Source organism: Diadema antillarum, unplaced genomic scaffold, assembly GCF_040938485.1.
Source record: "Diadema antillarum isolate AM-2024a unplaced genomic scaffold, OU_Dant_1.0 seq00001474_RagTag, whole genome shotgun sequence".
Taxonomy (NCBI): Eukaryota; Metazoa; Echinodermata; class Echinoidea; order Diadematoida; family Diadematidae; genus Diadema; species Diadema antillarum.
Genome location: NW_027272213.1, coordinates 19,527 through 35,672, shown reverse-complemented (window position 1 = coordinate 35,672; position 16,146 = coordinate 19,527). Strand labels below are relative to the sequence as shown.

At 38.4% G+C, this 16,146-nt stretch overlaps 1 protein-coding gene across 1 annotated transcript; it reads left to right on the top strand.

Annotated features, from left to right (window-relative positions):
• Positions 1–3,231: 3,231 nt before the first annotated feature.
• Positions 3,232–4,371, top strand: LOC139709833 (dopamine receptor 1-like). The gene has a single exon (XM_071621794.1). The coding sequence runs from the start codon at positions 3,232–3,234 to the stop codon at positions 4,369–4,371; it is 1,140 nt and encodes a 379-aa protein (XP_071477895.1).
• The last annotated feature ends 11,775 nt before the right edge of the window (positions 4,372–16,146 follow it).

Sequence of the window (16,146 nt, the reverse complement as noted above, 5' to 3'; positions counted from 1 at the left end):
TAATTCCTACATGAACTGATGTAAACTGATTAATTTCGAACACAGATGACGTTTGTTTGAAAGAAATTGGTTCAGAAATGGCTGAAATATCAACGGAATATACGTCAAGTTTTGCACTCAAGGTGCATGTCGTGCGAAATTAATACACTTAGTACGTGCATGGAGTCATGTTACCAACAAGATTCCCATGTGTGCGAACAACTAAGCGCCGTTAAGCCGTGAGAGACAGGGTAGGTGGTCCGTAGCGTGGGGAGAAGGTATAGCAGTAGATAAGTGATCATTAATTTTGGATATTTTTGTTGAAAATTAGCGGAAATCACAAATAGATAACCAGATGATCTCACTCATGTACAGGATAGAATGAGACCATCTTTATCAGGTACATGTCAACTTTCATTTTGCTACATACCATGCATTACTGATCTGTACCCTTACGTAAGACACTGATGCCGCAAAGGCAGGTCCTGGAGTTCAGGTACACCACTGACCACCAGATCATCCAGAAACCATGGAAAATCCTTGGGTTTAAGAGGATTTGTAAGGATTTTGAGACTTTTATGCTTTGATTCTCTCTTTTTCGTATGATAGATGTACATTTCGTTTAATGTAGGCAAACTGTGTGTGTATGTGTGTATGTGTGGGAACTTATTTTAAACTTCAATTGCTGATATGAAATGCATGAAAAACATATTTATACTTTGCCCGGCAGAAGCTGACAAATTGCGAAAGTACAATGACATTTTTTTTTACATTTATATTTGTCATCGAGAAGAAAAACAGATGGCATACATTTATTGATGTGATTCCCAAGGCCCAGTGGTTTACAGCTGTATGAGCACACCAACGATGGATGACTAATGACTGAAGGATTATGAAAACATTTTGTATGAAATAATCATTAATTGTCAAATACTATACTTGTGTTGAGATCTCTTTCAATGCAATGTTTAATGTATAGATCAATCACATGCTCGCGTATGAAAATTATACACCTGAATAATAGGTACATAAAAAGATCAACATTGCTGATGATGATTCAACTTAACCGAGTATACCTCGTTAAAAGAAAAAGATTAAATGACGTTTAATTAGATTAAACAGGCGGCGCTTTTCTAAAAAGTTTAATTGAACGAAAGTGAAAGTCAAGTACAATTTGTGTTAAAGTGCATTAGAATCGCGAACATAATTTCATGGATGTATAATTGCAATCGCAACTATACATCCCATCTTGTCTTCTCCTGGACACGAAAATCTCACTGAAAAAGCAATTGCTTTTTCTTGATGAGCTTGGGCGATGATTCATGACAAATTATTCGAGCTGGAAACGAGACCGACATGGTGATGCGATCACCACTCTAATTTCATTTTCATTTCCACGACCCTCGTTATTTTCAGATCAGTGGCAATGATCCTGGTGTAGCAATACTCATTTGAAAGAGTATTATTCTTTCATCGACGTTCCCTGACTACCAAGATGATAACGATGGTGAAGATAGTTATAAAGGTAGCAATTACAAAATTGGAAAGTCAATATCGAAATGAATATGATAGGGTTAGTAATACTGATGATGATGATGATGATGATGATGATAATGATACTAATGACAATAATAGTAATTATAATAGTAATAGTAGTAGTAATAATAATAATGATAATATTATCATTATTATTATTATTATTATTATTATTATTATTATTATTATTGTTATCATTATCTGTTAATTATTATCATTCTAAGTCATTAAAATAGAACGAGATGAGGAAACTGTAAGAACGCTGGGTTCTTTATTACTGGATATCCTAATATATATTCCTGAGTGTTGTGCAAACCAAACGTCTAGAATGAGAAGACGTCACTTACACGGTTCAGTCCTATGCAATTATGTGTTGTACCCCACGTGATATAACAAGAGATGCCGAATATAGAGACACAGACAGAGACACCGACACCAATGGGTATACTTCAGTCAGAATGCGATGGTACTCCAACCCCCATCATCGATTATAAATAAAAGCCAAATTCATACTGCAAACACTCATGAACGTCTCCGCCAAGTCGCTTCGTATTTGACAGTGATATGAACTTGAGAATTTCATTCCATTCGATGGACATAACAACTGGAGCTCACATAAAGGGCACGTATACTCCGATTTACGGTAATACAGTGTCTCGATATCTTCTTGCCCGTTCATTTTGGCTGCAGTCACTTAGTGATTACATCAAAAGAGCAATGTCTTTCAATTGCTTGCACGCAGTCTGCAGGACAAAGCATCGGACAACATACCAGTAAGTTCATCTCCCGTCCGAGCTCACTGATTGTAATCTAGGTCAAGGTCTAGTTTATAATCATGAAAAGAAAGGCAGTGACTTTTACAGTACCATTTCGCCATCTCCGAATGGCCTATAGTTTACGATAGGAAGTGGAAACAACCCGGACGATGTAGTAAATGCATGAATAAACTGCATGACTGGCACTGTTGTTTGAAATATGATTATAATTCTGTACTTGCAGTCGACATTGGCCTCTACAGAAGGAAGGCACCAAAATTCTTGCCGAAATAACCACTGTGGTGACTGGAAGCATTTAGTGTTGGTATATGTGCTTCATAGGCCTCTTGATACATAGTTAGCATGCATTTCATACGCATCATTTTGTGCTTATTCTTTTCTTTCGCCAGGTGTGGCTACCATGGAAGGAACACCAAGGAAAAGAGCCGGATTGACCAGTGGGGTGATTCCATCTTTGACCCGGAATGGATGATTATTCGGAGAAAAGAGAAAAAGTTGTAACTTTATTACAGTCGTTGTTAAAATGGACAAGAACTTGACAACGTCATTAGATTCCATTATTTTGCACGAAGCCCCCTCCTTCATTACGTTCATCCTTGCCCCCCCCCCCCACACACACACCCTGTTCGTGCAGCCGCTTATATTTTATTCATACAGCCGTTATGATGAATAAATGGACGAGAGAGCGACGAGACGCTTTCGTGTAATTAGGCCGAATGGAAAACGACAGTGGGAAAAAAAAACTGCGTTGATCGGATGACTTCACGCATTAGCCTCCCAGCTTCACCAAGTGATCACTCTATTCAAAGTGACCGGGGATAGATTATCGATTAACGCGTACTCCTCCTGATCCGTTTGAAATTTTAAGAAGAATTCAACCCTCTTAGGAAAGGAGAACGTAAACCGGTGTAAGAGGATGTTAATAGATGGGAATACCACTATGCCTAATCCACTCCAAATCGGTGACGACGAGGCGGGGCGAGTGGTTTGGGTGCCATTTATCGATGCTGTCCTCGTTTTTATCATCGTCGCGTCTGTCTTCGGCAATCTGTTGGTTTGCATAGCCATCGCCATCGATCGCGATCTCCGAAAACCCAGCAATCTCTTCATCGGTTCTCTCGCCGTGGCCGATCTCCTTGTCGCCCTCCTTGTCATGCCGGTGTCGCTGTCTACTGACCTCATCCCTTCAAGCATTTTCGGAGATGTCCTCTGCAAAGCCTGGATATGTGCCGACATCGTGTTTTCTTCTGCATCGCTCTGGCACCTGCTTTTGATCAGCATCGACCGCTACCTACACATCAAGAAACCCTTCTTATACAAGCGATGGATGACAAACACCGTTGCTATAGCAACGATTGCTACCTTGTGGTTAGTGACCATTGCCAAAACCTGTATACCAGTTTATCTGGACTGGTATTCGAATGGCCCTTCGACTGGCCACAACGCCACATCAAGTTTAGTTTGGAAGTCTCAGTCAGTCGGAGACACGGGCAGCTCAGGGTGGACTCTTGCCGGATTTATCTATTGCGACCATGCTTACAATTTTACGTTCTCTATCGTGTCGTCGTGTATGGATTTTTTCTTCCCCAGTATAGTTATGGTAACTGTGTATGCGCGTGTCTACCTGATCGTCAGGAATCGCGCCAAAAAGTTACGCAGCGGCCACCTCGACGCGAGTAAACGCCATGGAGGGTGCGACGAACATACCACGGGTGAAATACGCGTCAGCAATCAGAATGCTTCTGACGTGAAAGCGTTGATCACGCTCGGCACCATTATTGGTCTTTTTCTCCTCTGCTGGTCTCCGTTTTTCGTAAACCTTGTAATCTGCGCCTTTCGTAGTTGTTACTCCTTTCATTCCCCCACTGAGGAAGTTTTCACCTGGTTCGGTTTCTTTAACTCTTGCCTAAACCCCTGTGTGTATGCAATTTCAAATCGCCAATTTCGTCGGTCATTCAAATACATCTTGCATGGTCGACCGAGGACCTGGATTTCGTACGCGTCTCGGAGACAAAGGTCGAGAGAAACTAACAGCTTGGCCCTCACTGAACAACGCCGAACCCATGTCCAGCGTTTGTAGCTGATATAAAGCACAATAACGATTCACCTTACCTTTACAGGGTAATATTGTATTATCGGCTAAAGAATTCTGAAGCTGTGATCAGATTTACAAAATAAGATCACCGTAGATGGAGTACATTGGGAACACCTGCGTCTAATAACCAACTGAAGAAGAGAACAACCGTATCCTGACCACTAACACCTTGTTTCTGGCACGTCGAACTTTGCGCAAATTTCCTCTGATTGTTAGTTTTCACCATTACTGCGATGGGCATTAAAAGAAATACGTTCAGAGGCAATTGTTGCCTTTGCAATTTGACATAAATTATAGTACGGGACCATCGACGCAGGATGGACGGCTCTCAGCGAATATTTGGAAATCGTGCTGAGAGAGAAGTACTTCGATGCTCAAGTCTTCTTCGATATTTTAAGTTAATAAATCAAACAATCAGAAGGTAGAAATTTGATTAAAATCAGGCGTAAAATTTAAAAATGGAATGTGTGAAGTTTTATAATAAATGTTCAATGAAGCAATGACATTAGTAACTATCACTGTACAAAGTAGAGGAGGTAAGATGACTATAGAAATGTTAAGAGATATCTTGACAAGGCTGACAAGGTGGAAGACATCTTTTTCATTTTTTGTCATGTTATACATGACCTTAATTTCGTCAAACTACAGTTCTAATTACTAAGAACAATGTATTCACTCCACATTCTGATTCAATTGTCTTATTCACCGCAGTATGCGGCGTGAAACTTTGGTATAATCTGTCAATGATCTGTCTCTTCACAAGACATCAGTTCCAAGTTGGAGATAGTCTGCAATGACCTCTGAACCACAGACTTCACAGAACTTGGATTGATCTTTGATGTTGAAGAGCAGTTGAAACCAGCTAAACACGAACGTGGTAATTTCCATTTATAAGTGCTGCATGAATAGCCATTTCATTTTAATTCAGTTGAAAAGTATTGACATTCCCCTCTACATTCCGATTTGATTAGGGCACCTAGTTTATACATGAATATTTATAGCATAGTTTTCATGAAGACTATACCATTACGGTTTTTAAATACCTCATTAACCAGTTAGTTTCAAAAGGTCTGTAATGACCTTAATCGACACCTGCTCACGTTGTAACTATGAACTGGCTTATTATCCAAATTATATCACTTTATCAATCTACCCTTTTCCACTTTCAATCCAAAGTTGCCTCTAGCTGTTATTACCCTGTTAATTTTTCTCCGCTCGTGTCTCCTTTCATTCCGTTTTTGTGCTTTTTATTTCCTTTAATTATATAATTACTTTATGTGGAAAAGATGCGTACTGAAGGCAATTTCTATCCATTATACGATCTTGTTCCGCTGTGTAAGTTTTGCTTTAGCAAACGCAGCAAAAAAAAAAGAGAAAGTGAACACTTTTTCTATTTCATATTTTTCACAGAAGATTTAGACAAAAACCAATGTACTATATATACCATATTCACAGTAATTTAATTTTCTATCAATGTGGTAGATTGTCACAAAGGGAAATTTGCACCTGAGTGAACACATTTGTTTTGTCCTCCGAGGCACAAAAGCAATATTTACAAAAATTGACACGAGTCATTCATTTGCAAGTACCATTCAAGATAACAAAGATAACAAAATATCAATTAAACACAATGAGAGACATAAATGAAATACCAAAAATAAATTTTCATTTTCTCATATCTCTTACAGCCTCAAACAGAAACAACGTGGGAAACTAAAGGTGAAGATAAGAATTTTTCTGTCAACTCCAACTTCAATGATGACTTAGGGAGAAAAGCCACTAAGGTGATTGGATGGATAGAATTTCTCTAAAAAAAAAAAAAATCTTTTAATTTAGGAACATAAGAATTCACGAGACAAAGTCAAAAATAAAATGCCATTTTCAATTTTCTTAATTTGAAATAACAATTACATTTCTACCATTTTTGTTATAACTGATTCTTTTCTAATGTAATTTGAATTTGGGTTTCTCAGAAGATTCTTCATTTTCCTCCAGTACTTTTAGCCTTTCTCTATCTTTGGGGCTACAAAGACGCTACAGAGATAAAAGGTTTATTTTTGCATAGTGATTCATGTTTCTCACAGCGTTAAATTTATCTTTTGTTCTCATTGTTATATGGAAAAGCTCTGAAGCAATGAATGACAATTTTACTTTTGTGCCTTGGAAGAGTAAAACAAATGCGTTCACTCATTCATAAAATTTCCCTCTTGATTGACCTGCCAGGGTGATAGCCAATCAAATAACCTTTAATATGGTATATAATGCATTAATTTCAGCCAAATGCTATATGAAAAATATGAACTTAAAAAGTGTTTACTGTCTTTATTTATTTTTTTTTTTTTTGGTGAGTGCATGATTTTATCTTCATTGATATACTATATACAAATTATATTGATATGTTAATGCATTTGATGAGGTAATGATCAAATCATATGTTAATGCATTGGATGAGGTAATGATCAAATTGTTAGTTGCATCAAAATAATGTAAATGGTGACCCAGTGATTGTGTAAATGTAGTAGATTTTAAGGTAACTCCCTCGTATACCCGTAAAAAACGAAGCCGAGTATAAATAGAGGCCAGACTTCTTCTTCTTCTCCTTGTAAACACCGGTGTTATATTTGATTTTGTTTATGTGTCTCGTGTTCTTTACAGTCTCTTTACGCTCATTAACTAAATCAGCCAATAGAAATGATTAGAAACACACACACACACATGCACCATCGTTAGGTTTAGGCAATACAAATGTAAACACATAACGCATAATATATACAATAATGTTATAATGTAACTGTTTTACATCAAAATTGCAAATCATTAATATCGATTCTCGATGGTATTAGATACTCATATATTCTTAATTATACTTGACGAGCACGTTTGGATCATGTCGACATCGCGCCTGCGCAACCAACGGCGGTGACAACCTTCCATCAATAATGCGAAATTATGATGGATATTTATCGTACATTTCATTCGTTATTTTGTCAAGGACATATAAATCGTTTAAGGCCGCATCACAGCTTTCCGGGAAAGCCTTGCGTGCGACTTGCGAAGAACAATTTTTACTACCCGGAGGTCCCCGCAGATGACCGCACATGACAGTACCTAGCACGTATCTCACTTGTAGTTACCCGGAGTTGCTCACGCAAGTCCTATTCACCCGCAGCCAAGTTTAAGCCCTGTCACACCTTTCCGGGCAAGCTAGGCGGGTTTGTTGCGTGTGGGGATTTTCCAGCGAGCAGGACAATTTTTGCAGGCGGACAAGGATTTGGGCAAGTTTCGCATGCGTCTTACCTGCGTCGGGGTTGCCTGCAAGGTGCTGCCGCTAAGCGCCTCCTACTGGCGTTCTGCGTGGACCTCTGCAGGCAATCTCCGCGACTCACCCGGAAAAAGTTTTGGTCATGCTCAAAATGTGGCTGCGGGTAAATCGGACTTGCGTGCGCACCTCCGGGCAACTACGGGCGAGATACGCGCTACGTACTGTCAGGTGCTTACCAACTGCGGAGAGCTCCGTGTAGCAAATTTGTTTCCCCGCATGTCAACCCGCAAAATTTCCCCAGATACGGTATAACAAGGCCTTGAGCATGCTCAAAACTTGTTCCGAGTGAGACTTCGGGGTTCGCTCGCAAAGGTATACGCAGAACACCAGTAGGAGACCCTTACCGCCAGCACCTCGCGGGTAACTCCAACGCAGGTACTTCGCAGCTGTAACGCAGGTATACTTCGCAGTCCCCGCAATACTCGCTCGTGAGCTGAAAATGGATCGGTTTCAAAGCTCGTCTCAGACAAATCACACGGAATACACGCAAGTAGAAGGTAAATAGCACGCGTCTAGCTGTAAGACGCAAGTACGGAGCTCGCCAACATCCTTCTCCGCCCGCATAAAATTCTCCTGCGTGCTGGAAAATCTCTACTCGCAATTACAAGCCCGCGTAGCTTACCCGGAAAGGTGTGACACGGCCTTTACGGGGGGACAAGCCCTACATTGGTTGAAAGAAGACCAAACTCCGGTTTACTCTTTTATATGTACCACCATGCTCTAAAGCGGATAATACATATGGTTATGTTTGGGAAATTTAGAATGACTGTGAAAAAACAAAACTACGCGTCGATTTCCAGTTTATAGGAATAGATTTATGACAATCCAACGTACAGATGCTCCAAAAGAGAAATTTATGAGGATGCATTGTTACAACTACATGCCTGTGTATCTACAAGGTGTCTCAAATAAAACTATACACTTTTGAAATGGCTGCCGAATAAGAAATATATAATTATGGGGGGAAAGGTTTATATGTATGGATAGCTTATGGACTCAACTTTCATATGACACCAAAAGGTCTACAAATAATTCATGCTTGAATGAGCACTGCTCATTTTTGTAAAGGGTATGAAAATTAGGCTGCGCAGGAATTAGCCTTTTAAATTTTCGACAGGTGAGTCCGTTGGAGCTTAAAAAAACTGAAGTTGATATGATAAATTTATCAATTGCGATCTGTTTGGGTTTGCTGAGTGAATTTTATGGTTTATTAAACCAAACTTTTATGCCTGAGTAAACCGCAGTTGCATTTATTTTATTGTAGCATTGCAAATTTCCCTGGTAGACTCAGTGGTGTGTTCATGAGAGTAAGGATGAGGTGATGGTACATGTTGCAATTTCCATGTTATACACTCTTATTTTTTACATCTGTGACTTGAATGAAAATCTTCGCCCCACATTGCAGACATTTTCAGATTAGTAGAATAGTTCATTGATTTACTTAATAACCAGATGGGGATTATGTAAATTCATTATTCAAAATACATTTCGTTGAAAATTTTGCTGACTCACATGAACACACCACTGTGTCTACCAGGGAAATTTGCAATGCTACAACAACATAAATGCAACTGCGGTTTACTCAGGCATAAAAGTTTGGTTTAATAAATCATAAAATTCACTCAGCAAACTCAAACTGATCGCAATTGATCATAAGTTTTTCATATCAACTTCAGTTTTGTAAGCTCCAATGGACTCACCTGTCGCAAATAAGGCTAATTCCTGCACAGCCTAATTTTCATACCCTTTAAAAAAGTGAGCACTGCTCATTCAAGCATGAATTATTTGTAAACTTTTTGGTGTCATATGAAAGTTGAGTCCATAAGCTATCCATACATATAAACCTTTTTCCCCAGAATCATGATTATATTTCTTATTCGGCAGCCATTTCAAAAGTGTATAGTTTTATTTGAGACACCCTGTATACTGTAACCTCATATGGGGTCGTGCATCTGCTTACCTTTTAAAGAGATTAGCGGTGACACAGAAGCAGGCTGTTTGTCTTTGTACCGGCTCACATTACCGTGCGCGTATTACACATGACCTATATTTCGACGCCCTCGACGTTTTAGCTTTGTCTGATTTGGTTTTGTATAAGGCGGGAATGTTTATGCATAAGTTCATCCATAATAAACTTCCACCTATTTTCACTAATTATCTCAAACGCCACAGTGAAGTTCACTCAAAAAAACAAACAAACACAAAACACTCGGCATCAATCTTATGCCTGTATTATGTTATTCATCTTGTTTCCGAAAAGTTCGTGCCCAAACACAGTCTTTAAAGTTTCATGGATCTAATACTTCAATATCTTCTTGCTTTTTCTTCAGCATAGTCTGACTGTCAAATACAAATTATATTATTCTGTTAATTATCATTATGCCTTTCACACGTGCTTCAATCAGTAATGCTATCTTGTGCTGTTAACACGTATAATTCAGTCTCGTTCGATACCTCGTTTAGTTTAGTTTAGTTTCGTTTTGTTTTGACTTTCTATTTGTTTTGTTAATATTTAAGTGTGTTTCATTCTTTCCGTGCTCCTTTTTTATTGTCACTAACTTTTATCATTTGGTATTGTAATGTTTAAATTGCAATATGTGTATGATTTGATTTTTAAGAGTACGTTTTATTTCAACAAGCCTCTGGTTTTCACAGAATTGTACCTGTTACATTTTGTATATACACATTTCATACTGTATACAAACGATTGTTATTACTGAATAATGTAAGATTCAATGCTAACCATGAAGCGTGTAATAACAATCTGTCCAGCAATCATGAAACTTAATAGTTGAAATTGTAAATGTCGTAAGTTGCGTTTATGAAAACTCAGGAAGTCATAATATGGCGGGAGAGGGTGGAAATGTTTTCGAATATTCTCACTAGACCTTTGTACAGAAGCGAAATGATGCTACCCTCCTCCACCTTGAGGGACTGAAACGGCTGATAAGGATGAGTCTGATATCATAGTGTATCCAATAGATAATTGTAGCTGAAGCTTGGTTTCCTTGCCTTCGCCATTCAAAACGCGCAATATTGACAACCACACCGCGTATACGTCAAAAATATCTCATTATTTGTATGCTTTTCTCTTGCTGAGATGTGGCTGTGGACTTATGTGCTTAAGTGGAAATTTGTTTGATCTCGTCCATGCACGAACAATATTGTCTGTTTGCCCATCAATCCAAACGGAAGGGACGTAGAATTGTCGACAGTGAGTGTCCGCTATCTTTCACGTTTCTCCTAAAGAAGGGAGAGCGAGATGATTACGGTGCAGAAGAATGGACGGATATAGACAGCTCGCTAGGCGGCTAGAAACATGAATCAATCATGCATTATTTTTTAGTAGAAACACAAACACGCAAGCACACACACACATATGGTGTATCTATTCATTCACTGACATATCCAACTATGTTATGGAGAGGTGAAAGTAAGATGTAAGAGTGTTTCCTAATATTCCGCAAGCAGTTATTACAAATTACTTTTTTTAAATTGCTGCCGTTAACATGCAGTGTCCTTTGAAGTGCAAACAAAACTACTAATAAATGTGCAGCCGTACTAATATGGGCACCTAATTCCATCTCAACCGCGGGCAACGTTCAATCCCAAAATGAAAAATACAAAATGCCTCATCGTTTTCTACAAAAATGATAACTGCCGTAAGTGAGGAAGCGGTGTTTACCGAGTCACATCGTACTGTGCTATTATCCCTCACGTGGTTCGCATCCAATTAAAGTACAAATCCACCCAATGCTCTTGACGGGTTTGATGATTAGTGTAAAAACAAACCACGACAATATAGAAGATTGGTCAAAATGTGGGCATGAAGCTAAAAGACAGTGTTGAGTGTCGCACAACGATGATTTTACCCAGGAGTAACATGAATTATCTTTATTATTATGCTCAAAATCTTGCTTTAGGACATGATTCGTTTGGGTGCCAGATAACGTGTAATTTTGACCAAAGAAGGGAAAAAGCAAATGAAGAAACTGCATCTTAGGATGCAGTGTCTACGGAAATCTTAGGATGGAACTTTTGGAATTTCGTGTTTGTGCTTTTTGTTTCTTTTTAACGAGCGGAAAAGATATGTGTGTGTGTATGTGTGTGTGTGTGGTGGTGGTGGGGGGGGGGGGGGGGACTGCAGCCCCCACCCCCGTTTCGCAGCCCCTGTATACGAGACAGACGAGAGAGAAAGGTGGCGAATGAAAATCATATCAAGACGTGTCAGAGATGAAATGCCTCGTTAGTCGTAAAGAAAGATCAGTCACAAGGGGAAAGAGTGGAGGGAAGAGCTGCAAAATGGAAGTAGAGATAACAGGGAGTGAAGAAAAGATTACAGAAGAAAAGAAAAGATTACAATTTGAATAATTATACGCAGTACCCGCTGTATGCTATAAGGATTAGAACCAACACTTGCTGTCGGCCGGAAGAGCAGTGGTCTAGTGGAGATGACGCCTGCTCGGAGATCAGGATATAGAGGTCGTAGGTTCGAATCCCGCTCGAGTGTGTACACCCATGATTTATTCATTTATTCATTTATTCATTTATTCATTTATTTCAATCATGGCTACTACTAAAACACAGATCAATTCAGCGTTTATTTACGTCGATGTAGGGCAATTTGTCAATCAGTTGCAATGAAAACATCTTGACGAAACAATTAAATTTTCATGAATTTGGAGAAAGATTACAGAAGGTTGACAGAACTGATGTGTGAAGTTGTATGGTGAAAATCTGCTAATAAGAGGGGTGGGGGCAGTTGATATGTAGCAACTTTGCTAGGTTAATCAATATTTTTAAAAGGTAAATGAAATCAAAATAAACATGTGGATTGAGTGAACACAGCACTATTAGTAGACCACATCAGCTTGCTTTGAGGAAAATCGGAAAATACATTAAAACGTTTTGAATTTTTAAAGTTTCAGTGCAGCTACTGCCGGATACTACAGTTTGTGACTTCATATACGTTAAACAATATAATGGAGCTATAGAGCAGAATTCCACAAAATTCCTTAAAAAAACAAAAACAAACTGAAATTACTTATTCCCTGGACTTGTTATTGAGACATATTAAGGGTAATATCATATTATTCCCCCTGCTTTTTGCAAGAGGTAAGTCACATGCTCTTTCATTATGTTGGAAAAGTGAAAATATATTGAATTTTCTTTAAATTTTCATATTGTCAATACACGACGTCATAATGCATTGTAGTCTTCTCATCCAGCGATGGCTGCACCAAAACTGTAAAAATTCCTAAATTTTAAAAAAGATTTTCCTCACACTCTGCTGCTGTGTTCTACTTACATTGCTGCATTCCTTCAATCCACACATATTTGGGTTTTATTCCTTTCAAACCTTAGGAGTCATGTCTATGATGCACATTGCGAGCCCATATCACTTGTATCATCTTAAAATTCTTAAGAACAATTCAAACTTAAAGGGGTTGTATAGTTTGGTGAGACGGGAGTTCAGGTTTGAACTTTTTGTGACATAATTAGAAACCACTTTTATGAAATAATAGAGAGCATACAATTTTAAGAGGAATTCCAAATTTTCTTGATGAAAATTGGTTTTTGAAACAGCTGATATATCCTACACAAATTGGATCCTCCTTTTATAAGGACCACTTTGTTTTGCGCTGCTTTTGGATATCTCAGCCATTTCATCAAAACATATTTTTATCAAATAAACTTCTAATCCTCTTAGACTTGTATCCTGTTCAATATTCCATACAAGTGGTTTCTAATTATCTTGCAAAAAGTTAAAATCTGAATCCCCATCTCAACCAAAACTATACCATCCCTTTAACATGCATGCCCACACACATACATAAACACCACACACAAACACAAACACACACACAGGAACACACAGAAAGAAGAGAGAAATAGATCAATATTTGTCATGTAATATGTTTTGTTATTTTATTGAACCAGAGAAAGGTAGAAAGAGATTTCTCTGCTGTAACAAAAAATGCTGACTTTAAACCCACACAATGGCAAGTGGCAGCAAGGCAGACTTTATCATATTTTTTTCCTCAAGTCACATGCCCCTTAAATATGGTGCCACAACACCACCATAATTTTTCCAGCTTTTTTATTTGAAAACAGCAAGAGTGGTCCTTTCCTTCTTCTTTTATTCTTTTTTTGAACGTAGTAATATCGTTTTCCAGTGTAAAATGGTGCTGAACAATGGTAGATTAACTTTGTCATAGCAAAGCTCAACATAGTTGCATAGGAAAATGTCTGAAGTCTTGTCATTCCATCGTTAAGTGGAGAGGAACGCCGTCTAAAAAGCGTTTTGATTGCGTTGCTTGTCGTCGCAGAGTACAAGAGCGAGAGAGAGAGAGAGAGACTGTGCCACTTCCAACCAAAACAGTTGGAGAAAATAAAACGCGGTGCTCAAAAATGCTTTGAACACATCCGATGATGCAACAAGACACTATGTCACCAAGAAGTCTTCTTCTGTTGTATTACTCTGACAACATTACCTCAATAATTGGTGCACAAAGAGAGGCAAAAACCCACGGTCTTTTGACCTTTAAATACACAGCAAATACCCATTACAATCGTAATCTCCATTCCACACATAAACCTTCTCGTCTTCTACATGCCAGCTATTTACTTCTTCATCGCAAAAAGAAAAGAGCAGAAAGACTGTAAAATGTAGAATCCATTTATAAAATCAAACCGATGTGAGTGCTGAAAAAGGTAGGATGGTTTAAATCTTTAAGTTGAACATCACAACACTTTGAGTCAATAATCTCTGCTAGTCTACGCAAGAAAAAAAAAAACCCTTTCCTTATGTCCAGATGATTTCACTAGATGCAGGAAGTTTTTAAAGTAAGCTTTCACAATTTCTCAGATCCCTAAGCATCACTGTCATCCATCACCATGATGAAACCAGACCATAGATTAAACAATGAAACAACCACTAACATAAGCCATGGTATATATTATTGGCATATTTGACATGTCTCTTTAACAATGACATATACCATCCGCTGCGCACGTCTCACATTCAGTAATAGCTACACACGCTTTAACTGTGATGTTACGTAGACTGCCGTTTCTCTCCCATCTTCAGCAAGTACATCTCAATGAAACAACACGCACTGTACACACACCAATGAAACATTATTTAGTAGTGAAGCTCATTATGGGCCATCTGCAGAAAAAAAAAAAAAGGATGGTTGCATTACAATATATGGAAGTATATACACCTCAACATCACTTGTACCAATGCCTTTTGAATTGGATTGGTGTGACGAGAAGAAAACCCAAAATGGCTGACGCACTCGGAGAAGACAGAATTTGAAAGAGCTCGAAACAGAAAACACGAAGGAAGAATTAGCGCAGACAAAAAGAGGCCGACACAGATGCAAGGCTGCACACAATGCATAGCCAAATCAAAAGTACAATAGGAATAACTCTCAGCTACAATTAAAAGAAGAAAAAAAAATCACACAAAATTTGACGTCAAGAAGAAGATATGTTATTGCTGAAGAGATGATCGAATGAAGTGGTAAATCAACTGAGCAATTTAACTAGAAATGTTCTCATATCTGCCAAGTACCTTTTACCATAAAAACCCTCCTATCCAGCAATTCTAAATTTCCAGATGGTCACTGATGTCAGAAAAAACATGCATAAAACTGAAAATCATCATTTATGTCAATGAGTTCTCTTGGTTATTTCTCCTGCATGCCTGTAGCATCCTTATCTGGATCTCAACAGAAGATGCCTTTTGGCCTTCCTATTTAATCTAACATTGCAACCACAATTTGTCAGTAGTCTCGGCTAAAGGGATTAATTGACTGTTTGGCTTAACCTGTTCCATGCCGAATTCTGAAATCCCCATAGATTTAATACACAGGCCGCCAGGTTCCTGTAGGGAATAGGTAAAAGAGCTCCTCTGAACTTCAAAACCATTCAGTAATTTTGGAACAAGGGCTGAAGCCTTCAATAAACTAAACAGTGCACATAAGTATGTAAAGGAAGCACGTGCCCAAGACACACGGCTTGGGCAAATGATCTGCAGTGGTTCTAGGATACTAATTCTGAGGATTGTCGGGTGTAGAAAAATTCAGTCTTACAATTCTTTTTTTTTTTCCCCCACATTATGTACAAACTGACAGAACTTAATGAACACACGCATTGTGATCTTAATTCCTTCTAAAACATTGATTAAGTCTTGCTATTTTCTATAACTCTGATGTTCCCTTGTTCTCCAGAATCCTCTTTTTTAAAAATAAATATAAAAATAAATAATTTAAGCCATTAGGAGTCCATATGGCAACAGAGGCCCAAGGAGACGACTTGGTGATCACAGAAAATAGTTAATAAGCAAATACTCAACAATTCAACAGTGCAAAAAAAAAAATATATATACCATGTTGGCATACACTTTCCCCTAGGCACTCGTCTTCTACAAG

Bases quoted from the DNA above. Each gene is read 5' to 3' on its own strand.
- LOC139709833 (XM_071621794.1), top strand. From the start codon at position 3,232: ATGCCTAATCCACTCCAAATCGGTGACGACGAGGCGGGGCGAGTGGTT.